Source organism: Cetorhinus maximus, chromosome 1, assembly GCF_964194155.1.
Source record: "Cetorhinus maximus chromosome 1, sCetMax3.hap1.1, whole genome shotgun sequence".
In the NCBI taxonomy this organism is placed as follows: Eukaryota; Metazoa; Chordata; class Chondrichthyes; order Lamniformes; family Cetorhinidae; genus Cetorhinus; species Cetorhinus maximus.
In genome coordinates this window covers 76,592,907-76,619,669 of record NC_135879.1, presented here as the reverse complement: position 1 = coordinate 76,619,669, position 26,763 = coordinate 76,592,907, and the positions used below count along the sequence as shown (strand labels likewise).

The window sequence follows — 26,763 nt, the reverse complement described above, 5'->3', positions numbered from 1 at the left end:
ACGGAAAATTAAAACATCTCAAGCAGAATGCTGTTTTTCTCATATATGTGGAACCTCTCAGTCTGGGTCCGTGTGGGTTGGGTCAGTGCAGCTGCGAGGCTCTGCACCAACCCTCCAACTTCTTAAACATTGGCTGGAGTTTGGTGAGTCAGAGCAAAAACACATCCAGGTTTTTCTTTATTACCATTCGCTTTCCAGGCTTGCGCATCATTCTCACTCAGCGTCGCAGAGGCTGTTTTCATTGGATTTTGCTGGGTTTTGTTTTACTGAGCGAGATTACCAGTTCAGAATTGGAAGTATTGATGCATCGGCTTTTTGTAACCTTTATCGTGCTGGGTGTGGATGCTCCAAACTTTTAAAACTTTCCAGGCGCTCAAGGCATGTTTTAAACTGTTGCATTATGTAATACACGGATTGGTTTGTAAAATCAGTTCGAATAATGCGTTTTTGCTCGAAATAATTGGATCTTTATGCTTGGAATTAACGTTACAGAATTTACTTTAAAAAAGAAAGCAACGTGTTTAGAGTTTGTCAGTTGTATCTGTTCTGTACATGAATTGAGTTTTGTATCTGTGCTGCAGCCATGGCGAGTTTTACTGCCTGTCTCCTCTTGGGCATCTTGCTGCGGACTCTGAGCTGTGGGGTGGCAGCTGCGGCTGCTGAGTCCTCCCCGGAGTGTTCGCAGCGTTGCGATGTCTCCAAGTGCCCGAGCCCCAGCTGTTTGAATGGTTATGTACACGATGTCTGTCATTGCTGCCTGGTGTGCGCGGCTGGGGAGGGACAAACCTGCGGGCGTCCGAGCGATGTAAGCTGCGGGGAAGGGATGCAGTGCAAGTCTCTGCTCGGCAAGCGTCTGGCAAAGGGACCGGGCGTCTGCCGGTGCAAATTCAACTACAAAGTGTGTGGCAACGACGCGAATACCTATGACAGCCCGTGCAAACTCAAGATGGTCAGCAGGAGAGCCGTGCAGCTGAGACTGCCGCCGATCGTTCAAGCTCACAAGGGCGCATGTAAAACAGGTAAACAAATCCTTTAGTAATGTGCAACAGTTGCTCTCTATAGCATTTAAAAAAAGCTATTTACAAGTATTGTTTACAGATCCTTTTATCCCAGTAGTCAGCTGGGGCTTATTTGATCAATTTGTAACAATAACATTACAATGGGTAGCCTCTCAATATCAACAACAAGTTATGTTTATATAGCACCTTCAAAAGCATCCCAGGGTACTTCATGGAAGCATTATAAAACTAAACATAATACCCCAAAACATAAGGTGATGTTAGGGCTGATGACCAAAACTTGGCGAAAGGGGCGGGTTTTAAGAAGTCTCTTAAAGGAGGGAAGCTCAGTAGAGAGGTGGCGAGTTTAAAAGAAAGACTTGTGTTTATGTAGAGTCTTTCACAACCGCTCCACTCTTTACAACCAATGAAGTGCTCTACTTTTGAAATGTAGTCACTTAATTTATTCAATTTATTCTTTCATGGGATGTGGGTGTCACTGGCTGTTGCCCATCCCTAATTGCCCTTGAACTGAGTGACTTGCTCAGCCATTTCACAGGGCAGTTAAGGGTCAACCATATTGCTGTGGGTCACATGTAGGCCAGACCAGGTAAGGATGGCAGATTTCCTTCCTAAAAGACATTAGTAAACCAGATGGGCTTTTACGACAATCAATGATAGTTTGATGGACTAGCTTTCGATTCCTTATTTTTAAAAATATTATTAAATGAATTTAAGTTCCATCAGCTATTGTAGTGGGATTTGAACTCATGTCCCAAAGCATTAGTCTGAGCCGCTGGATTACTAGTCCAGTGGCATTATCACTACGCCATCATTTCCCCCACTGTTGTGTTATAGGAAATCCGGAAGCTAATTTGTTTAGGGAAGGATTTCCAGAGCTTGCGGCATAGACAGCTGAAGGCATGGCCTTCAGGAATGATTAAAATCGGGAATGCTCAGGAGGGTGGAATTAGAGAAGTGCAGATATGCCAAAGATTGTGGGGCTAGAGAAGTTTATGGAGATAGGTGGATAGGATAGGCATATCATTATCAAGATAATAACACATCAAAAAGGTCTGGTGCAGAGCCTTTAGGATGAATTTTTAAATGTCCCGCCCTTGGGGTCATTTTCAAATTGTCTGGGGAAGGGGGGGTGTTGAGGATGGGGATGTTGGCTATCTGCCCGCAAGTGGCTGTTGGTCAATTAAGCCACTTAAGGGATCAAGAAAGCCCAGTGTTAAAACGCCGATGTAAATTTTCCAGTCAGCAGCTCGTTCCCCCGCCATTGATGAATTCTGACCTATGAATGGAGGTGGGGCCCAGCGCTTCATTTATAGTTTTTAACCCTACCCCATGGCTGCGATTGCAAGGTGGCCATGGCTCAACCTCCACATGATGGCCCACCAGATATGGCCGATTTTTATTTTTAAAAAAGTCTTCAGAAGGTGCCTCCAACTTAAGGCACCATTTCTTTCACCAACCTACATCGACAGCACTCACCTCTGCTGGTGGGCTAGCTGATGTGTCAGCCCAGGAGGGCCTCTTATTGCCCTTCCAGCCTTAACTGGCTACCTCCTCAAAAATTGCTCCCTGGGTCTCGCTGCTGGATTATATTATCTCCTGATGGTGGAATCAGGATCCACAAATGCAAATTCAGCTGTTTGGGTGTCCACCATGACAATGTCAAAATAAAACTTGCCCAAACTTTCTACTCAAACTTTGAAGTAATGGATACATTAATCAAAGCTCTTTGGAACTTTCTCGTGCAGTTCTCGAAGCCAACATGGGACTGGTCTTGTATTCAAGATTGTAAATACGATCTGACATCCTAGATATGCAAAAATAAAATATTGCATATGCTGGATGCCTGAAATAAAAACAGATAATGGTGGGAAGAGTCAACATCATGGTCTGAATATTTCCAGATTTTCCTGTTTTTATTCTAAATATGCGTATTTTCAATGTTACCTATGCTGAGATAATTGGGCAAGATTCTTAAAGGCGAGTTGACACTAATTGCTAACATGGTACAATTACCAGTATTTTGTTTTGCTTTGTCTGAGAAAGTATCTCATGTAACATTTTTCTGATGTATAATTTCCCTTTAATACCAAAAGGCTCTTGAATTTATATTGGCCACGATCAACTTTGTTTGGGTGAGAGTTATTGCCATTATCCTACAGTTGAAAAATAGTATCTCTCTTTTGGAATTTTGCACTACATTGCCACATTCATAATCCTTTTAAATAAATAAAACGCTGCATTTATAATGTTACTCAGTATGGTAGCAGTAACATTATGGTGGCAGTAATAAGTTTGCTAATATTTTTCAACAGCCATTTTTTTCCAAGTTCTAATCTGGAATACACTTCTGAACTTCTTCAAATCTTTCCAAACCTATGACCTCTACTACTTAGAAGAACAAGGGCAGCAGACAAATGGAAACATTACCACCTGCAACTTCCCAGGTCACACAACATCCTGACTTGGAATTTCATCAGTCTTCCTTCACTGTCCCTGGAACTCCCTCCCAAACAGCATTGTGGGTGTAGGTACACTATATTGATTGCATGGGTTTAAGAAGGCAGTTCATCATCACCTTCTTAAAGGTAATTAGATTGTGCAATAAATGTTGATGTTGCCACTGACAATCACACCATAGCTCAGTAGTTATATAAAAAGAAAATTCCTTCACCCGACTAACACTGATGTATTTTTTCCCATTTTGGAATCCTGGCATTGGCATCTAGAAGCAAAAAGGATCCTAATTCCTATTCCCACACAAATGGAGCCATAACATTTTCTTTTTTTAAATTTGTTCATGGGATGCGAGGAATTGCTGTCACGGCCATCATATATTGTCCATGTCTAATTGCCCTTGAGAAGGTGCTGGTGAGCTGTCTTCTTGACCCGCTGCAGCCCATGTGGTCCAGGGACACCCACAGGGCTGTTAGGAAGGGAGTTTCAGATTTTTGACCCAGTGACAGTAAAGGAACGGTGATATAGTTCAAAGTCAGGATGGTGTGCAACTTGGACGGGCACAGCAATTCCCTTTCAGGTAGCTAATGCAAAATGACTGGTCTTCTACAAGCTCCAGCAATTTACAAAAATCATTACATCTCCCAATAGGGTGAAGCATAAAGAGGCAGATCGTGTTAACAAATGCTTAGAGATGATATTTCACATTTAAAGTACTTGTACTTCCATCTCCTCAATGATATTTCATTATAACTACCATCTGAAGGATACATACATCTTAATCTTGTAGGCAGTAAAATTATAAATGCTAACTAGAAAATAGCTTCAGAAAGCTAAAACTTAACCTATATAGATTTTAAAAACATAATACACATCAGATTAAGAGCTTTTAGTGATGGTAGAAGTGTTTGAGGAACAACCTTGGACTGACATTACAATGTATTCTTCAGGTGGCTAGGTCATCATCTTCTCAAGTTCTCTGCCCAAAAGCAGGTCTGACCCACAGTGCCACGATCTCTGCCACGGGTAGGGGCAAGGAGGCGGTTCCCAAATCCACCCCAGCCAGAATGGGAATCGGCATCAGTCTTATCCACACCAGCCATCCAACACCAACCCACCCCCCACACCACTACCACCACCACCACCAAAGGAGTCCCGGTTGCACTTTTACATCCATGTTGTTGTCTGGAGCTATCGATAAAGGCTCCAATTTCTTTGCAGCGCATGGCTAAGCAGGAGTCTCTCCCACTCTTACCACCTGCCATTGGCATATATTGGAAGGATTTTCAGGTTGATACTCAACATGTTTGGCCACATTGTGAATGCACTTTTTTTGTCCTGGAGTGGGACTTAAACCTGGAGCTTCTGGCTGAGAGGCAGGACACTACCTACTGCACCCCAATACCAGGTCATCTTAGAAAATGGAAATCAGAGAAACCTCAAAAATAGTATTTTCTATGAAACTGCAGGCCTGGAGTAAATTAGCTTAGATGGCTGCATTTATTAAATAATGTCCCTCTCATAATCTAGTGGCCAAAGGCATCTTGGCCTTTGTGGGAAGCTACCTTTAGCTGCGGCAGCAATTGAGATGTTACAGTTTGATCTTGGGATCTCTGGGTCGGAGAGTGGGTTTCTGCTCCTAATCACTAACCCATGACCTTTGCTGGAAAATGTACTTGCGTGCTGTTGAGTGAGGGTGATGTTGGGCTCAGCTTTGATACCCTCCACAATGGAAGTACAAATACTGATATTGTCTACTCTTTCTGTGTAAGTGATAAACACTCATATTTTTCACGTCTTTCTTTATACCTGTAAGTTCTTATTCCAGATATCATTCTGATTAATTTTCACTGTACCCTTTCCATTGCTATAACATCCTCCAAACAGGGGTGGATCAGAACAACATATGGTACTGTACCCTAACTGCAGCTTAACTAATATCTTGTAAAAATTCAACATCACTTTCTTGCTTTTTATATTTAATACCACCATGTGCAAACCCCCAAATTCCACTATATTTTTGTAGTTTTCCTTACCTTTATGACTACATTGTACAGTAACCAAATATAAATAAATATACGTAAATAAAATACAGAGTATTTTCACCTACAACAGTACCTCATTAGCACAGTAACCATTCTAATGAACTTTTGCTGCCTGTAGTTCCATATTTAAGTATAGTATCATCTGACAACAGTTTTCTCCTCAACTTTGTGGACAAATGGCAGATTTTGAAACGTGCTATTAAAAACACTTGCCATAAAAATGGGTGCAGTCACATTACACAGCCCTGCCCATAAACTGAGCAGTAAAATGTACAGTATACAATTATTTCACTTTGTGCTGGCATGGTTAGGTAGTTTAAATTTTGACCAACTTTTCTGATGGTTATTTAGTATCCCTTGGAAAAACTGCTAAACTTAATTTTTCTTAGGTTAATTGGGTGCCTTGTGCAAATACTTGATGTCCGTAAGGAAGAGATAGCTGAACTCACTGACAGTCCTTTTAAAGTACACTAACAATCTGATGCGTTATTCCACGGTTTCTGATGTGCCCACTCCACAGATTTTACACTGTTGAAAACTCATAAGAAATCAATTTAAAAACGGTCTTGCCCAAATGCAGACTTTTCTATGGCTTCTACAGAAAACATTGTGGGTAGGAGCAGAGCTATACAAATACATTTAAAAAAGTAAGAAAATAGTTTATGAGGAAAGGCTTTCAACATTTTGTGTGTTTGAAAGAGATGGAGGAGGGTGGAGTGTGGAGAAGGGGTGATATTTTATAGGCCTTCAGATAGTACGAGAGAGATAGATGAGCTAATGTGCAACAAAATTAGAGATCTATAAGAACTATAAAATGGTGATATTGGGAACTTCAATTACCCAGACATCAATTGGGAATGTTAGGATCATGTTAGGATAACAAGTAAGAAAGGGGAGGATTTTTTAAAATGTGTTCATGAGAACATAGCTGCCTTGCTAGTATGTTCTTGGTCCAAATAGGATGGAGGCATTGCTAGATCTGGTGCTGGGAATGAGCTGTGTCAAGTGGATCAGGTGTCTAAAGTGGAGCACTTGGGTAAGACCTATCATCATATCATAAGGTTTAGATTAGCAATAGAGAAGTGCAAGGAACAATTTAACATAGAACTTTTAGATTGGGATAGGGCTAAGTTCAGTGAGATGAGAAAGTATCTAGCTAGGGTAAAATGGAACCAAAGGCTGACAGGAAAAATTGTAATGGAACATGGGTGATCTTTTTAAGGAGGAGATAACTCATGGAGAGAACATTCCAACAAGGGCGAAAGGTAGGGAAACCAAAGCCAGGGCTCCTTTGATGAAGAGGGAGATAAAGAGACCTGGCATGGACTCCTTCTATGCCATAATAATTCTATGACATCTGTATAATTTTCATTGTATAGACTGTAAATCATATTTGATCACTTGAGGGATATAGCTGAGAACAGAAAATTAAAATGGTTTAACTTTACTTCAGTTTGCGTTAGGTTTCTTTATACACAAAGTCACTTAATGCAAATACATTAAACAGAATTACCTCAGCTAACCAAACTTCAAAGATAAAATTCTCTGGATTGTTTCACTGCCCTCTGAAGGTTAACAGAGTAAAACCCAAGGTCATTAATCCAACATTCTAACCTATAATCAATGAGGACCATTCGTGTTGCAAGGTTAACATTTCCACACTACCAGTGGTATTGGAATCAAAATACTCTAACATATTTGATTATCAGTTGTTATACTTATCCTTTAAACCACTAGTTCATGGAAAGAAATAATTTTTATTTCTAAATTTTCATCGTCCTTGAGGCTTACCGATGTACTTATGTCCTCTAATTATGGCGGTCATCCCAGAATTGTGCGTGGATCAATGTAACTGTGAGCTGTTTTATGCCGCTTGGTGTATTTTCTTCATGTGTTATGCTAGGATAGTTTTTTGGATGAATAAACAGTAACTCTGATGCTTCATTACTCCATCCAAGTTGATGTTAGTGTTTTGAACTGTTATAATGGTATTTTTTGACAATTTGCAACAAATATTTGAGAATATTTCAACAAAATTATTGAATTCAGTTCTTGTCCTATTTTCTTAACAAGTCTATCATTTGTTTGGATGTAACTGATTTTAAATGTTAGTAACAGTATGAATTTCATAAATAATATGCAACATTTCTTCTGCGTAGTATAGGTCATTCACATCCAAACAGTCCAAGGTATAAATTCAATTTTATAGCAGATGTGGTGGAGAAAATTGCACCTGCAGTTGTTCACATAGAGCTGTTTTTAAGGTAAGTTGGTCAAGAGTAATGTGCATGGAGTATTTTCAAATTTAAGATACTATATGGTATACTTGAATTAATTTAAATTAAATAAATCTTCCTTAAAACATGGGCATTGCTGGCATGGCCGATATTCTATGCTGTCTGCAGTTGCCCTGAGAAGGTGATTGTGGGCCTTGTTGAACTGCTAGTAGTGGTTCTGTTAGGCCATTTCTTGGGGCAATTATAAGTCAACCACATTGGTGTGGGAATGGAGTCACGTATAAGAGCAAGAGGTTTTCTACTTTGAAAGACTTTTGGATTTTCACAACAATCCAACAGTTTCATGGTCACTTTTAAGAATACCACATGTTTATTTCCAAAACAGAATTCAAATTCTTAAACTACCATTTTGGGATTTGAACTCACATTCTCTGGATTATTTGCCCAGTAACTTAACCTTACACTACCGTGCCCTTTTGATTCAGTGTGTTTGGGATTTCCGTTCGTAATAAAGGGCTAGAAATGATGGACTTCCTAAACATTTATTTCTAGTTTCTTCAACAAGCTCAAAAGTCTTATTTTGCACCAACCTTTACAAACTGATATCAGATTTTCTTGCAATGGCTGCACATTTGTTATAGTTTTATATTGTGATAGAGAGTGATGATTGGCTGGGAATAAATGCTTGTCAAAGTAACATTAGTGACAGTTTGAATGGTACTGTAAACTATGAGGGCAATGATTTCTTTATGCCACCTGAGCCCCTGAATTATGCAACGCACTTGAATTTACTCCCACCTTGTTTTTGTTCTTCCCGTTGCAAAGTCTTTTGATTCAATGAGCTTTACCAATCAGGTTTTCCCATTGCAGACTGTCTCTTTTGTTACCATTGTGAATTTTAATTTTACTTGCTAACAATTGTCATTTTGGCTGTTGCACTTCATAGTGAAAGGAAGCAAAAGGTTATGAAGATCACGATAGCAGAATAGAATTTAATAGTGTCAGTGATGAAGGCTTTGCTTAAAAATAGCACATACCTTTTTTGAGATTAATGGTACTTATAAATTACAGTAATTTTGTGATTGAATAAAATGTTCAAAATGTGGAAAATTGCTTCTACAGTTGTTTTCTTAATAAATACAAAAATGTTAGTAAGAATACAGATTTAATACAATTTAATCATTGGCAATGAAAAAAGTTCATACCACTAACAATGTAGAAAACCTGTCAGCCTTGTATCAATTTTCCCCACAAACACAGGCATCCTCTATTGAGACGAAATGTCCCATTGTCAAGTGGCTCTGGCTTTATAATATCAGATAGTGGGCTAATTGTGACCAACGCCCATGTAGTAGTGTCTAGCAATACCATAACATCAGGTCAACAACAGCTGAAGGTGCAGGTACATGATGGAAAAAACTATGAAGCAACAATTAAAGACCTGGACAAGAAATCAGACATAGCAACAATAAAGATTAATCCTAAGGTAAGTGAATCATCTTTTTGGTGAAACTTTACGAGCCAAGAAATTATATTTTTTACTATTCAGTATGTTTTTCCATTCTTCTTTTGACATATTTTGTCCTTATTAAAATGAAGAGTGTCAATACTTGAAGAACCTTTTTTAAAAAACTTGTACACCAAATATCAAGTACTTGCAGGTCAGGTACACACTAGGCCAGATGCAGAGTCCATCCTGTTACCCGAAATATCTTAACCAGCTAATTCAGAGGAGAACCACCCTCCCCAGCAAATTTTAATTTCTTCCGTTTGATTTGTCCATTTCCCAAAAACCTCATTTTTCTTTGTGTAAGATTGCAAATTCTCAGCTAATCAGTGCTGATCTAAAGCCAATATATGCTATAGAGAAAGCCTAATCTCATTTTATATAGGACTTTTACAGTTATCTGAGAGAAGGAACCTTTATTCAAATCTGCTGTGCTGGATCAGAACCCAGAAGAAAAAAAGCAATAGGAGTAAAATTGGTTTTCAGTAATAGCACAAAACAGATGATAGCGAATCAGCAGCATGCTTTACACTCTGTCTGATTTTCTTTTCTGATGCCTTCTATGGAAAAAAAGAATAGAACAGGCTGCTGATTCACTGTCGCATGCTTTGCCCTAGCTCTTAAGATCAATGTGTCTAAACTGCAAAGCATCCAATCCCAAAAGAAACTGTTCAATTGTAGAAAGGTAACTCCTGCCAAAATTACTGGTTCTGATTGAAGTCTAAGTCTAAGGGGCTAATACTGCAATGCTTGGGATCCATAGTGCTCATGTACATCATGCACAGGGTGATCTTTAATGTTAAGGGCTGAGATCTGCTGTGTGCCCAATGCAAATAACACAAGGTAGGGTGGCATGGAAGTGTTTATGGCATTGAAGGACAGTGCACCGGGCAGGTGTTAGGGCTGTTTAGTGCTTAAAAATATAGAACAAAATGTAAATGCATTTACCTTGTAATACTTTCTAAGACTTAGCAAATTTCTTACTCAACTGCTCACAGGAATTGGTTATAGGCAAGACAGCATTCTCTTTTTCTCTACCTCTGTTGAAGCTGCTTTCGCACCACTTTTCAAATGGGAAAGGCCCCTTTCCATGGCACACATGGCATCTGAACCTACAAAGCTACATATTGGAAGGGTGCCATTTACTGACTTGGGATTGTTGATTGTTGCTACTTCTATTCCTGAGCTTTAAGATAATCACCAGTCTTTTAGGAGATGCTGTACTGCATACACTGTGCCAGGAACTCTATGGCCAGAATTTTTACCTTGATGGGCGGGCGGGCGGGCCCCACCGGCTTGGCGGTGGGCGGGCAGCTGAACTCCGTTGCCGAAACAGGGCCTGCTGCCATTTTGAGTGGGCGGGCCAATTAAGGCCTGCCCAGCGGCCTGCCTGATAGGAAGCGCTACGGGGTGGGGGGAGGGATTTCCCCATCTGTCAAAGTGCGCTCTTTCGCGCATGTGCGCGAAAGAGCACACATCTCCCTGAGACTAAGTGCTGTCTCAGGGAGATTACTGACAGTATAAAAATCTTTAAAAATAGAAAAATATTAAAATTATTAACATGTCCCCCTCATGTTACAATGTCACACGAGATGGGACATGTTAATAAGAAGCACATAAACTTTATTGAAGTTTTAAAAAACGGACATGAAACCTCATCCCGCCAGCGGATGAGGTTTCATGTATTATCAGAAGCCCGCTGGGGCTCCTGGCCTGCCCGCCAACCTTAAGGTTGGACGGGCAGGGCATTTAACAAGCTTAATTATCCTGTCAATGGTCTTAATTATCCATTGATAGGTCGGCAGGCGGACAGTGAAATCAGCTGTCCGCCCGCCTTCTTCAATATTTAAATGGACTGGGATGACATCGGGGGGTTCCTCCCAATGTCATCCCACGCTGTTTTCCCGTCGGCGAGTGGGGCCCACCCCCAAATCGCCGACGGGAAAATTCTGCCCATATGATACTAAATGAATAAGATGACCTTGCATTATATCATGAGATCAGCTTATATCACTGTTGGTGCACACACTGCCCAGACATTAATGTCTCCATTGGCACTGTGCTGGAACAATATTATTAGCCCCTAAACATTGTAGCATGTGAGCAGCTTGGAGAAAGTAGTAGTTATTTTTTTTTTAAGTGTAAAATTCAGACAAAAATTTCAATAAAGTGTTTCATTCTGTAATTAGGATAGGTAATGGCAAGCTGAAATCAACTCTTATTTTATAATCAAAATGCAGCAACAAGCAGAAATAAAATTTTTCAGTTGTACATGGCAAAAATGTAGTAAAGGATGTAGATGAATGGTGGTATATTTTCCGTATTATTCCACAAGTGAGGAAGACTTCTGAGTTTACAACGATTAGGTCTAAGTAAATTAGATTTTCCTCACAGCTGGAATCAAATGGCCACTATACATTACTGGGTGTTCAGGTTGTAGTACTGCTAAATGTTTAAACCCATAAATACACTGTATATATTTAAAGCTACAGGACATTTTGTGATGTTACACAAACGAAATACCTCGTGTTTATTTAACAGGTTTTACTTTCTCAATGTACCAATGTAGTAATTTTGAAATGTAGTCACTGCTATATCTCAAGGAAAGGAAAGCTGCTATGATATCCAGATTATTTGTACAACTTTGAAAAGAAAAGGCTATTTCTGTTCCAGACTATGAGAAACAGGATGTTATTTGATAAAATTGAATTATGGACTTTGCTTTAATTTAATATTTTACAGAGAAAGCTACCGGTACTAACTCTGGGTCAGTCTGTTGACCTTAGGCCAGGAGAATTTGTAGTTGCTATTGGGAGTCCTTTTGCTTTGCAAAATACCGTAACTACTGGAATTGTTAGCTCTGCTCAGAGAGATGGACGAGAGCTGGGTCTAAGAGATTCAGACATGGACTACATTCAAACAGATGCTATAATCAATGTAGGTGCAATGTACTAAGATATTTTCAAAATGTGATGAAATAACCTGAGACATAGTGACATTCATCTGGTTTAGCAGACACTTTTTGTGCTGCTTTTGCATCTTTAGTTGCAAGCAACAACCATTTCTGCCTCAGAGACACTGGCAATATAGTTGTTGTGTTTACCAGCAAGAACTTAAGAACATAAGAAAGCACAGAATGAGAAAGGGCCACTTAGTCCATGTAACTTGTTCAGTGCACCTTGTCCTGACCTTCTGTGCCACTTATTTAATCTTCAGGACAAGTTATACATAAATGCTTCCTGAATCCCAATAGTAATCAAATAAAATTCCAGAATTTTCATCCAGAATATCTATCCCATTCTGCACATCCACTATTCAATGCTGATCGGCTAGTTTCCACAATTGGTTTACCCTTGGTTAAACAACACAAGAACCAGCAATGTTATAGTGAGCAGACAGAAGAGCATTCCTCATGCTCAAAGTTATAACTTTAACACCAGTGGACTATGCCAAAAAGTATGCACTCTGGCAGCCAAAACTTCAACACATTTATAATATACATATTTAATGTTGCATGTTTTAATCAAATGTTTATATGGGCTTTGCCAGTGATTCACAGCAGATGTTATATAGTATTTTCAATCACGTTTATACCCAATGAGTTCCAGAAAAGAGAGAATGATATTTACATTGTCTTTTGATATACCAGTTTTTTTTATATAAAGCTTTTGATCTAACTTTGTGTGGACATGGAAATCAATGGATTCAGTGATGATTAAACTAAAGCCAAAGAAAATATTCATATTCAATATGGAATAGTTTTGTATGATTTCATGGAATCAGTTCTGGCAAAAGGTGGATGAGAATGGAATTAGTATCTTAGGAAGTTAATAATAACTATGGTGACAATTAAAGAAACATTTTCTTTTTGCCTTGCATTAACTTTTACTGGTTGGTTGACCAGAGTAGATTTGAGATTTTAAAACAATAGCGATAGCAATCCAAAGGTGGCATGTTTAAGTATAAAACACACCACTTAGTATATGTTTTCGGTTTTGGAGAATCAACTGCTCAAAAGCATGATATATTTCTGCACTTGCTTTTTAAAATCACTACTGAATGACTGGACAAAATAATGATGGCCGGCATTATAACTGCTTAATACATTTTGAAGAGAAAGGAAAAATAACGTTGACTGATGTGGTCAGCAGCTGTTCACTCAAATACAATAATGTTTAGTTCTGAACCCACCCACTGCAATAGCATGATTTACTTGATAACTGTGGAATCTTTGCTAAAGGTGGCAGTGCATTGAATTTGGACCACACTAAGACCAGTTATGTTTTAACACCATAATTCATCCAATGTGACCTCAAATGAGATATTCAGAACTGGCCTTCCCTGTTCTGTTATTAGCTGGGGGAAATCTGCACAGTTATAAACATCAGATGAGGGCAGGTTTGATATCAAATGTGATGGCCCAAGGTTAGTCAGTTAGTCAGTTCATTGTCAGGATTTGTAAATACAAAATAGCTAGTAGGATGAAACACTCAGAGAGTCACCTTTTGTGGATATATATGCCACCATGCCTGGATCCATGCCATCATCACTACCTCCTGGAAGGGATAGTAAGAATAGAAAAATTGGAGGATAAGACATAAATGAAGGTGAGTCAAGATACTATCACTTTGTTTTTAGTGAAGTACAACTCAATTTACTGATTGTTAAATTGGCAGTTATTTGTGATGTGTATAAAGCAATACAACCTAATGTTAAATATTCAATACATGTACTTTATGTGTACTTACTGTCTTTGCTCTTTTCTGTATATTACACATCACTGAAGTATGGAAACTCTGGAGGGCCTTTGGTGAATTTGGTAAGCCCAATTATCTGTCATTTCATTTTCTTTCACATGCTAAGCTGAAATATTTAACATTTAATTGAAAAATATATCCATGATATATTTTACTGCATTGTGTTTTGGGTGTGTTTACTATGTTTTCAACTCTTCAGAAACAGATTAGATACTAACATCTGGAAGTTGTTAAATTGTTTTGCTTTAAGAGTTAGCATGGTTTTATCTGTTGCAAAATAAATATGCTATGCAAAACTTCAAAACACATATCATCCTCTGAATCTAACAGCAGTAAATACAATGAATGATATTTAGAATACACCCTGGAGTTTCCTTTAAATCTTCTTTTAAAATATTATCATCCTACAGGATGGAGAGGTTATAGGAATAAATACACTGAAGGTCACTGCAGGAATTTCCTTTGCAATTCCATCAGATCGTATTGCAATGTTTCTTACTGATTCTCAAGATAAACAAACCAAAGGTAAGAATTTTGAGTGCATGAATTCAGCTGATTTATTTTCTAGGATGGAACATACTACAGTACAAAAGCATAATCTTGACTATTACAAGAATAGGAAACAAATGGCAGCATGCAATATGTACTATAATGTGTGAAACCTGATAGGCCAGACTAATAGTAAACATAAGAAATAGGAACAGGAGTATGCCATTCGACCCCTTGACCGTGCTGTGCCATTCAATAAGATCATGGTGGATCTACTTGTGTTTCGAATTCCACATTCCCATCTACCCCCGATAACCTTTGATTCACTTGTCTAACAAGAACCTATCTACCTCTGCCCTAAAAATATTCAATGACCCCGTCTTCTGAGGCAGAGATCCAAAGTTGAACAACCCTCTGAGAGAAAAAAATTCTCCTCATCTCTGTCCTAACAGGGCAACCCCTAATTTTAAAACAGTGCTCCGAATCTGGACTCACCCACAAGAAGAAACACCCTTTTCACGTCCACCTTGTCAAGACCATTCAGGATCAGTGAATTGCAAACATCATGCCCTTGTACAAAAAAAGTTGTAAGGATAAGCCCAGCAATTACATACTAGTCAGTTTAACTTCAGTGGTGGCAAAGCTTCTTGAGAAAATTATTGGGGATAGAATTATTAGTCATATGGGAAAATGTAAGTTGATTAGGAAGAGCCAGCATGGATTTCTAAAAGGGAAATTTAACCAACTTGCTGGATTTTTTTGAAGAGGTAACAGAGAGGGTTGATGAGGGTAGTGCTGTTGATGTGGTGTACATGGACTTTCAAAAGACATTTGATACAATGCCACACAAAAGACGTGAGAAAAATTATAGCTCATGGAATAAAAGGGACAGTAGCAACGTGGATACAAAATTGGCTGAGTAATAGGAAACATGGACTTTCAAAAGGCATTTGATACAGTGCCACACAATTATAGCTCATGGAACAAAAGGGACAGTAGCAACGTGGATACAAAATTGGCTGAGTAATGGGAAACAGAGGGTAATGGTCAATGGATATTTTTTGGCTGTAGGAAAGTTTGTAATGGAGTTCCACGGGGGTCTGAATTGGGACCCTTACTTTTCTTGATATATATTAATGATCTAGATCTTGGTGAGCAGGGTTAGCGGATGATACAAACTTGGAAGCATTACAAACTGTGAGGAGGACCGTATAGAACTTTAAAAGCACATTGACACATTGGTGGAGTGGGCAGATAGGTGGCAGATGAAGTTCAATGCGGAGAAGTGTGAGGTGATTCATTTTGGTAGGAAGAACATGGAGAGACAATATAACATAAGGGGTATAGCTCTTAAGGGTGTGCAGGAGCAGAGAGATCTGGGTGTATATGTGCATAGATCATTGAAGGTGGCAGATCAGGTGGAGAGAGCAGTTAATAAAGCATACAGTATCCTGGGTTTTATTAATAGGGGCACAGAGTACAAGAGCAGGGAGGTTATGCTAAGCTTATGTAAGACACTAGGTAGACCTCAGCTGGAGTAATGTGTACGATTCTGGGCACCACACTATAGGAAGGATGTGATCGCATTGGAGAGAATGCAGAAGAGGTTTACAAGAATGCTTCCAGGGATGAGAAACTTCAGTTATGAAGATAGATTGGAGAGGTTGGGACTGTCCTCCTTGGAGAGGAGAAGGCTAAGAGGAGATTTGATAGATGTGTTCAAAATCATGAGGGGACGGGATAGAGCAGTTAGGGAGAAACTGTTCCTGCTCGTCAAAGGACCGAGAACAAGAGAGCACAGATTTAAAGTGATTTGTAGAAGAAGCAAATGTGATGTGAGAAAAAACTTTTTCACACAACCAATGGTTTCAGCCTAGAATGCACTGCCTGGAAGTGTGGTGGCATTCAAGTGGGCATTAGATGATTGTTTAATGTGCAAGGGTACGAGGGAAAGCAGGAGACTGACACTAAGTCATGATGCTCATTTGGAGAGCTGGTGCAGACATGATGGGCCGAATGGCCTCCTTCTGCACCATAACTATTCTGTGATTCTGTGATCTTATATACGTCAATCAAATTACCCCTCACTCTTCTAAACTTGAGTGGAAACAAGCCCAGTCTGTCCAACCTTTCCACATAAGTTAACCTGCTCATTCCAGGTATCAATCTAGTAAACCTGCAACACATTCACATCCTTCCTTAAATAAGGAGACCAAAACTGCACACAGTATTCGAGTTGCGGTCTCACTAATGACTAGTCTGTAATTGCTGGGCTTATCCTTACAACTTTTTTTGTACAAGGGCATGGTGTTTGCAATTCTCTGATCCTGAACGGTCTTGACAAGATGGACGTGGGATGCCACTCGTCACATCCTGCCAATCAGAAGAAGACCCAATTTTGCATACTCTCTGCTTTCTGCCAGCCAGCCAATCTTCTATTCAGTGTTACCCACTACACCATGCGCTTTTATTTTCCATACTAATCTTTGACGTGGCACCTTATCAAATTCCTTCTGGAAATCCAAGTACAGTATGCCTACAGGCTCCTCTTTATCCGCTGTACATGTTACTCCTTCAAAAAACTCCCAATAAATTGGTTAAACTTGATTTTCCTTTCACAAAACCATGCTGACTCTTCCCAATTGCCTTGAGCTCTTCTAAGTGCCCAGCTATAATTTCCTTAATGATCAATTCTAATAACTTCCCCATGACAGACATATAAATACTGTGGCTACAATAGCAGGTCAGATGGTGGGAATTCTGTGGCGAGTAACTCAGCACCTGACTCCCAAAAGCTTGTCGATCATCTACAAGGCACGATTCAGGAGTGTGATGGAATACTCTCCATTTAACTGGATGAGTACAGCTCCAACAACACTCAGGAAGTTCAACACCACCCAGGACAAAGCAACCCGCTTGATTGGCACCCCATCCACCATATTAAACATTTACTCCTTCCACCACCGACGAACCGTGGCAGCATTGTGTATCATGTACAAGATGCACTGCAGCAACTCACCAAGGCTCTTTCGAGAGCACCTTCCAAACCTGTAACCTCTACCACCTAGAAAGACAAGGGCAGCAGATGCAAGGGAACACCACCACCTGCAAGTTCTCCTGCAAGCTGCACACCATCCTGACTTGGGACTATATCGCTGTTCCTTCACTGTCGCTGGATCAAAATCCTGAAACTCCCTTCCTAACAGCACTGTTGGTGTACCTACAACACAGGGTTTGCAGCGGTTCAAAAAGGTGGTTCACCGTCACCTTCTCAAGGGCAATTATGGGTGAGCAATAAATACTAGCCTAGCCAGCAATGCTCACCTCCTGTGAACAAATAAATAGAAAAAAAAAGTACAGCTAAACTCCTGGTCACTATTAACCCTACCCAGCATGTTGATGGCAGGATTTTTGTGATGTTGATGCCTTTGAATGCCAAGAAGAGATGGTTTAGATTATTTCTTGGAAATGGTCATTGCCTGGCACTTTTGTTATGCGGGTGTTAATAATTCATGACATGAGAAATGGATTAAAAAAATTTGTCTTGTTTGTGTGTCATCCTGAAGCTGATTATTGGGTTTCAGTTGATCCATAGGGATGGCATGATTATGTTCAGTGGTCAGAACGAGTCGTATTGGAATGCCACCCCGATTGATGCCGGTGCTATTGGCTCAGTAGATTAAAGAATTAAGGAGGCAGAAAAAGAAAATTACAGATCCTTCGGGAAGCTAGTCCAAATGCCAAGCTTGGACCCTCGGAAAAAAACTGATATACTGACTTAATGCAGATTACGGTCACCATATAGATGTTGATAAACACAAGGAAATTTATTATTAAAGATAAATATTTAAAATATAAATTGATAATTAACATACTATTAGGCAACAGAGAATTTACTGTAATCGTTTTTTCCTTCTGCTTAATAAAGATGTCACAGGCGTGAAAAAGCGTTTCATTGGTGTGAGGATGCTGACCATAACTCCTGCGTAAGTTTATAAATTTTCCTCTGCTCCTTATCTTTTCAAAACTGTTCTTCCCACTCAAAATGATTCCAAAAACATGAAAATGGTTGCTCCTGAGAGCAGTTGATAATTTCTTTAAATATTGCTAGAAACATTCACCCCTCAACTTGTGTGGAATCAGGAGCTAGCAGAAGCAGTGTGGCAGAGATGAGAGTGTCTTCCAGGACCGTCTATATAATCTGACCCTGATTTGCATTTACTCAGTAGCCTCCCACATGGTTCTGGTGTGAGCTCGGAAAGGGTGGACAACCCTTGGTATTTTGGCAGGTTGTTTCCCACCCAATTTTGGTCTCATTACTGCCCCACTTTTTAAGTGAAAATGGGGTTGGGAGGTGGGGGGCTGTGGGTGGGGATGATAGTGAATTGAAAATTGCAACTAGTGAGTTTTGCTTTGTAATTTGTGCTATCTCAATCCAGATTGCATGGTGTCCTTGGGCAGTTTTCCCGTTGGCGTGCAGGGGCATGCATTCGCGTAAAATGAGGCGCAGTGACGTCGGGCAAGCATCCCAATGTCACCGTGATATTTCGATGGGTGGGCGCACAATGTTCTCCGATGCGCGCCCGCCATTAATTAACGGGCCACTTAAGGCCCTTGAGGCTCCAATCGACTGCGATTTTTCGGCACCCGTGCAATCTTCGGGTCGGCACATGGGCGCAACGGGCAGGTGGGTAGGACACATTTGTATAAACCTCATCCATGGGTGGGATAAGAGGGCTCAGTGGGGTTGCGAATGTACTCTCTCAAGTACTGATTTTTCGAAGTTATTGAAACTTGCCTGTGTGAGCAGGAATACTTCAAAACTCATACCAGCTGCTTTGTCTGGACTCTTAACCTTCAGGTCAGCACTCTGCAGTGAGTAATCCTTTCCAGGCCTGCAGGTTTCAGAAAGCCTTCCCTTAGCCTGGGAATGGGAGCTGAACTGTCCGCTGAAGGCAACTCCTCTGAGGAGGAAGGGAGGGCTAGAAGGGGGAGGAGGCCAGGAGAGCATATTCAGCCTCCAGGGGAGCCACCTTTGGGAGTACAGGTGTAGGCACAAGGGGCGCAGGGCCAAGAGGTAGACCAAGGCGGAAGGGACCACAGAAGATGCCACTATCCTGCTGCCAGGGTATACAGGCGGCGAAGCAGCTACCTCAATATGTCTGAGGTACAATGCCGAAGGAGGCTCCGGCTGTCAAGGGAGACAATCAACTATATCTGTCAGATGATTGGGCCTTAGATCTCCCCTAACTGTGTGGGCGGACACTCCATGCCAGTGGCTTTGAAGGTCACAGCTGCCCTCAACCTCTCTGGCTCCTTCCAGGGGTCAGTGGGTGATCTTTGCGGTGTCTCCCAATCAGCTGTCCATACTTGTGTCAAGCAGGTCACAGACGCTCTGTTCAGCCATGCATTGACCTTCATCCACTTCCGTTGGGACAAGGCAAGCCAGACACAGTGAGCCAGAGGCTTCGCGGCCATTGCTGGCTTCCCCCGCATCCAGGGTACAATAGACTGTACACATGTGGCCATCAAGGCGCCAGCAGGTGAGCCCAGTGCCTTCGTCAACAGGAAGGGCTTCCACTCCATGAACGTGCAGATAGTGTGTGATCGCAGGATGCTGATTCTGCAAGTCTGTGCAAGGTACCCAGGCAGCTCCCATGACGGCTACATCCTCAGACCCAAGTGCCGGGGCTTTTCAGTGCTCCAGCCTGGCTGGATGGATGGCTGCTGGGTGACAAGGGCTAACCCCTCAGAAGGTGGCTTATGACACCTCTCCGCCATCCAATTTCAGAAGCTGAGCAGCGGTACAATAGGAGCCACGCCTCCACAAGGGCTGTGGCAGAGAGAACCATCGGTCTTCTCAAGATGCGCTTACGATGCCTGGACTGCTCAGGGCCGCACTCCAGTACCCCCCAAATCATGTGTCGGTGATAGTGGTTGCATGTTGCGCTCCCCACAATCTTGCGCTGGAAAGGTGGGACGCAGTGGGCGATGAAGATGTCGACGCAGTGGCTGCGGCTGCACATGATGAGTCCAGCAGTGAGTCCGAGGATAAGCACGCGCAGGGAAATGCTGAGGGGGTAGATGCTGACCCAGGCATACTGCAGGGAGGCAGGGACACCCGTGAGGCTTTAATCGAATGAACCTTCAGCTAGCACACCACAGATGGACCTCCAGGACAAGCCTGGACTGTAAGCTCCATACTCGATACCCAAGTGCAAAATCTGCCAGGTCAGGAACAGTCACTAAGGGCCTTGTTAGTAAAGCTGAATGTCCCACAAAGCACTCATTACAGTTTTGGAAACCATACACATGCAGAAGAAAAGAGGCACCCTCAGCCATGGTCACATGTCTGAATTTAATATCACAAGTAAAGAAACTTAAGCTAAAAAAATGACAATGGTGTTCCAAGTCAAAGCAAATCATAAAGACCTCATCTTGAGCCCACACAAAAGCACCAGTGATAAACCCGTGGTGTGCCTAAGGTGCCTTATGTTTACGTTTCCAGGTGCTACGTCTTGGTGCTGCCCTATCGCTGGGAGTGGCATCTGAGACAGCCTGCTGACTCTGCTGTCCTGTTGGCCTCGATGACCTTGGCAGTCGTCCTCTGGCCCATGGAGCCTGTGCTGGCCCTGCCTGAGAGGGAGCTGTAAGTTCCACAGCTAGCATCTCCCCAGTCGTTGCAGCCTCACCAGATGCTACGGTCACTGGGAGAGGGGTGGAGGAGCTGCCACCCTCATCCAGAGCGCCCTGAGAGGTGCCCGCAGAGACGGCAGGCAGCTGCTGCGCCGACGTGAGGTTGTTTCAGACCTCCCTGCTCACCGTGGATGGATGGGCACCGAGCTGGGAAACTTGGTGCCCAGACCATCTCCACACTGGCACTGACCAGCTGAGGTCAATGTCAATGTGAGGGCTTGCTGGTCAAAGCACATCCCCAGAAAGTCCTGATGGGTCTCCTGGAGGAGCCTCTCCACAAGAGTTGCCACTCTCTCCATGGAGGACACATGGCGTTTGGACATGTGGCTCATTGCTTCAGCGATCGTCCGCGTAGACCCCTCCACCACGGAGACCAAGCCAAGCATAGCCTCATGTATCTCCCCACACCCGGCTGCATTTCCTGCCCCTGCTGCATCGCAGACGACTCCAGAGGCACATCATCAGGCACCGATTGAGCACGTGCTCGGTCTCCTGCACTCCTCCAACTGCGAGCGCCATGGGCACTCTCTGTCTCTGCCACTTCCTCCAGCAACTGTGAAGTGCCCTCAGCGCTGTGCCCCGGGACACTAGCCAATGTTCTAATTCCCACCAAGGTGCTGGTATCTGCGCTGATGCCTGCCTGGCAGAGATGGTGTGATGCTGGTGAGACTTCAGGGCCCTCGGGTGTGAGAGGGGCATCTGCTGCTCCTGCTCCGCTGATGCTGAAAGGGAGAACAAGGACATTGGATCAGTTAACGTGGAGAAAATGACAAAGTGCATCCCTGTCCCCCAGATCATTATGCGCTCATCCTTCCATAAGCAATGGGCAAGGCATATTGCTAAATTAAATCACTTAACATTCAGCAGTGCTATGGCTGTTGGGAGAACAATGTTGACCTCACTACTGGGCATACATACTTGGCTGTGGCACCCTAGCCTCACCGACACCAGTGGACCTGGGCGCATGGCGCCTCTCCAAATCCAGGGCCTCTTGCTCAAACTGGCTGAGAATAGCGATATGTGCCTGGCCGCCACCAGTCCTCACACGCTCTGCAGCATTATGAACATTCTTCTCCTGAAAAGAGAGAAGAGCATTGATTAGTGCAAATTGTGCAAACATGGACTCTCTTCACGCATGGCCCACCCCAACCAGAGTGGAGCATATCAGGGCTCCAGTGCCTCCTCACCTCGTTGCTGTCGAACATTTACACAGAGATGCTAGGCCTGTTCTCCACCCCCCTACCGTCCCCTTGGCCAAAAGTTGCCTGCATCACATTAAGCATCACACGGTATATCCTTCAATAGCAAGGAGGCGCAAGCATGTGGAGCGCAGAGCACAGCAGATGGTTCGTTGCCATGCCACCTTGAAGCTCCCCCCCCCCCCGCATGTCATCACCCTGACTTGTCCTGCAGTTCAAGCACAGTGCCTAGGTGCAGCTCCTCCAGGTTGCCCCCAAAACAGTCATGTGGGTCTCAGTGTATCACATGCTGTGGGCGCAGAACCCTCTCGGGCTGACTTCGGCATGGGCAATATCTGCTGACCCGCCCAGCAAAGGACACATGCCGTCAATGATTCAGTACAGTCGCTACACTCAGACTTGGGGGGGTGGGGTTTGGTGGTGGTGGGCAGCAGGGTGGAAAGCCGACCTGCTGGGTTAAGTGACCAATGCCAACATTGTCCTCGCCCTTCCAAAGCGCAACAAGTCTTTGAAGCGCTTGCGACACTGGACCCAGGTGTGCTGCGTCACGGGAGCTCACCACCTCCACCACCTCCGCCACCTCCTCCCAGGCACGTTTCGTCATGTGGGGAGGCCTCCTCTTCCCATCCTGGGGAATCAGCACCTCCCGCCGTGCTGCCACCTCCTTGAGGAGGGCAGCAAGGCAGTCATTGGAAAAATGAGGGGCACCCCGCCCTACCCTCTGGCCTGGCCTGCCCCAATGCCCTACCCTCCGGACTTGCGTTCACCTCCATTGCCCCTCTGCAGATCCCTTAGTCCAGCTATTGTGAGCAGCCTTTCCAAGGCTGCCAGGCCTTCCTTTATACAGGCTGCCGGGTCGTCATTGGACCCAGTGGGCTGAGGGCGCCCGCCGCTGCCCCCCAACTCCCGCTATGCACGGGAGTTGTGAATTATACTGGGCCGACCTTAATTGGCTCACCCGCGTAAAATTGCCCAGACCTGATCGCGCGCGACAATCGGGTCTGCGCCCACCCATGCCCGCTCCCAATCCCGCTCCACCCCCCTGCCAGCCAGAAAATTCAGCCCCATATCTCATGACAAGCATAATGTTGATTATTTCTCCTTATAATAAAAAATCTAATAAAAGTTGGATTTCTTAGTAACTAATTGAGCAGTTGTCAGAGAATTGTGCTGTTGAGAAAACTATTAATATTCACCTTTAATTATAAATTGGACTCCTTTTCAAGGAACATTACCTCTCAATTGAAATCCCAGACACTTCTACCCCTACAATGCTGCTGTGTTATACTAAATGGAAATGAACCTATTTCAGTCGGTTTGGCATTTAGTACACAGCTGTAGAGCCACTTCTGGATTGGATTGGATTCGGACAAATGGTGCTAATTTGAAAGTTATCAGTAATATATTAAAAATCTTACTTCTGCATACATCATTGGCAGAATTTTACAGGCCATAAAATGTGGTGAGTCATTCAAATGTCCATTGGCTTCGGCGGAACAGTAAAATCCCACCGGCATAAAATTTTGCCCTATATTTCTACAATACCTATTTTCTGTTATCACAGTTTTGTACACTTTTGTTTCGACTTTTCCCATTATAAATTGTTTTGTCCATGCTAATGATAGAAACTGCTATGTAAACCTGTCACTCTGTAATTATACACCTCCTGCCTGCAGTGGGAGCTGTAGCACCTCAGTTTGCCATTTCCCAGCTCCTGAGCCAGTACTACTGAGAAACTCCTTTGTTCCAACCAATTCTACTTCTCTGATCCCAAATTGAAGTAATTTTTGCTATTGAAATGTAGACCATGATATAAAGTGACATTATTACATTGGAATAGGAACAAATATATGACTTCATAAATAGAACTGAATTACATCTGTGGTCCCTAGTCTAATTATCTGCCACTTCGCTTGAAGATTACACTTGAATCTTGATTTATAATTGGGTGAGGAATCAGGCAAGCAGGGGCCAAGACAGGTGGTGCAATATTGGTAACATTAGACCTGGCAGATTTGCATGCCTGTGGTCCGTTTCCCACCTGAATATAGCAGGAAGGGGTGGCTGGCAGGTGGGTGGGAGCAGAATGTTGACAAGCAGGAGGCTGCAGGAAAGGAGTTACATATGTACATACATAAGAGCATACGAATTAGGAGCAGAAGTAAGCCCTTTGGCCACTCAAGCCTACTCCGATATTTGATAAGATCGTGGCTGATCTGATTGTGGCCTCAACTCTACTTTCCTGTCTGCCTCCTAAAGCCTTTGACTCACTTGTCAATCAAAATCATCTAAATATTTTTAAGGTTGAATTAATGACCCAGCCTCCACTGCTGTCTGGGGAAGAGAATTCCACAGATTAATGATCTTTTCAAAGAAAAAAATTCTCCTCATCTCAGTCTTAAATGGGAGACTCCTTATTTTTAAACTGTGCCCCCTAGTTTTAATCTCTCCCATAAGGACAAACATCCCTCAGCACCTACACTGTTAAGTCCACTCAGGATCTTATATTTGTCAACAAGATCATCTCTCATTCTTCTAACCTCCAAAAGATACAGGCCCAACCTGTCCAGTCTTTCCTCATAAGATAACTCCTTCATCCCAGGAATCAGTTGAGTGAACCTTCTCTAAATTGCTTTCAGTGCAATTTTATCCTTAAGTAAGGAGACCAAAACTGTATACAGTACTCCAGATGTAGTCTCACCAATGCCCTGTACATCTGTAGCAAAACTTCCCTACTTTGATATTCTATTCTCCTTGTAGTAGACAGCAACATTCCACTTGCTTTCCTAGTTGCTTGCTGTACCTGCATACTAACTTCTTGTACTTCAAAAGGTTTTGGAAAGGTCTAGCAATTGGGGGGTGGGGTTGAAGCTTAGCTTAAGGGTGGCCTTATCTTTCATTTTGGGACTCAGAGGAGCATTCTGGCTTCTCCGGGCCCAACAATGGAAGTCAAAAAAAGTAAAAAGATTTACCATTTTTGGCCACTTCTTCCTGTGGGATGGGAAAGCAACATCAGTTTTCCTACTTAGGTTACAGAATCACTGAATTGTTACAGTGCAGAAGGAGGCCATTTGGCCCATTGTCTCTGCACCGGCTCTCTGAATGAGCATTATGACATGGTGCCAATCTCTTGCCTTTTCCCCGTAACTCTGCACATTGTTTCTATTTAAATTATCATCTAATGCCCTCTTGAATGCCTCGATTGAACCTGCCTCCACCACACTTCCAGGCAGTGCATTCCAGACCCAAAGCACTTGCTGTGTGAAAAGGTTTGTTCTCACATCACATTTGCTTCTTCTGCAAATCACTTTAAACCTGTGCTCTCTCTTTTTCAATCCTTTTAGAGGTGGGAACAGTTTCTCCCTATCTACTCTGTCCAGCCCTCTCATGATTTTGAATGCTTCTATCAAATCTCCTCCTAGCCTTCTCCTCTCCTGGGAGGATGGTTCCAACTGCTCCAATCTATCTTCGTAACTGAAGTTTCTTATCCCTGGAACCATTTTTGTCAACCGCTTCTGCATTCTCTCCAATGCATTCACATCCTTCCTATAGTGTGGTGTCCAGGACTGTACACAATACTCCAGCTGAGGTCTAACTGGAAGTTCAGCATAACCTCCTTGCTGTTGTACTCTATGTCCTTATTAATAAAACCCAGGATAGTGTATGCTTTATTAACTGCTCTCTCCACCTGTCCTGCCACCTTGAATGATCTATGCACATATACACACAGGTCTTTCTCTCTTGCACCCCCTTTGAAATTTCACCCCTTATTCTATATTTTCTGTCCATGTTCTTCCTACCAAAATGAAATACTTCACACTTCTCTGCATTGAACTTCATCTGCCACCTATCTGCTCACTCCACCAATTTGCCTATGTTGTTTTGAAGTTCTACACTGTCCTCCTCACAGTTTACAATGCTTCCAAGTTTTGTACCATCTGCAAACTTTGAAATTGTACCCTACACACCAAGATCTAGATCATTAATATATATCAGGAACAGCAAGGGTCCCAATACCGACCCCTGGGGGATTCCACTACAAACCTTCCTCCAGCCCGAAAAATATCCATTAACCATTACTCTCTGCTTCCTGTCACTCAGCCAACTTTGTATCCACGTTGCTAGTGTCCCTTTTATTCCATGAGCTATAACTTTTCTCACAAGTCTGCTGTGTGGCACTGTATCAAATGCCTTTTGTAAGTCCATGTACACCACATTAACAGCATTACCCTCATGAACCCTCTCTGTTATCTCTTCAAAAAACTCCGACAATTTAGTTAAACATGATTTTTCCCTTAAGAAATCAATGCTGGCTCTTCCTAATCAACCTACGTTTTTCCATATGACGATTAATTCT

General features: G+C 42.5%; 1 protein-coding gene across 1 annotated transcript in view; it reads left to right on the top strand.

Annotated features, from left to right (window-relative positions):
- Positions 1-247: 247 nt before the first annotated feature.
- The window catches only part of LOC144680980 (serine protease HTRA3-like), a 44,512-nt gene continuing 17,996 nt past the window's right edge, over positions 248-26,763 (top strand). The window contains exons 1-8 of the mRNA XM_078542609.1: positions 248-378; positions 582-1,019; positions 7,686-7,785; positions 9,019-9,244; positions 12,008-12,202; positions 14,052-14,084; positions 14,433-14,547; positions 18,440-18,497. Coding sequence (XP_078398735.1) covers positions 584-1,019; positions 7,686-7,785; positions 9,019-9,244; positions 12,008-12,202; positions 14,052-14,084; positions 14,433-14,547; positions 18,440-18,497 — 1,163 coding nt within the window. The 5' untranslated portion in view covers positions 248-378; positions 582-583. The remainder of the gene's footprint in view (positions 379-581; positions 1,020-7,685; positions 7,786-9,018; positions 9,245-12,007; positions 12,203-14,051; positions 14,085-14,432; positions 14,548-18,439; positions 18,498-26,763) is intronic.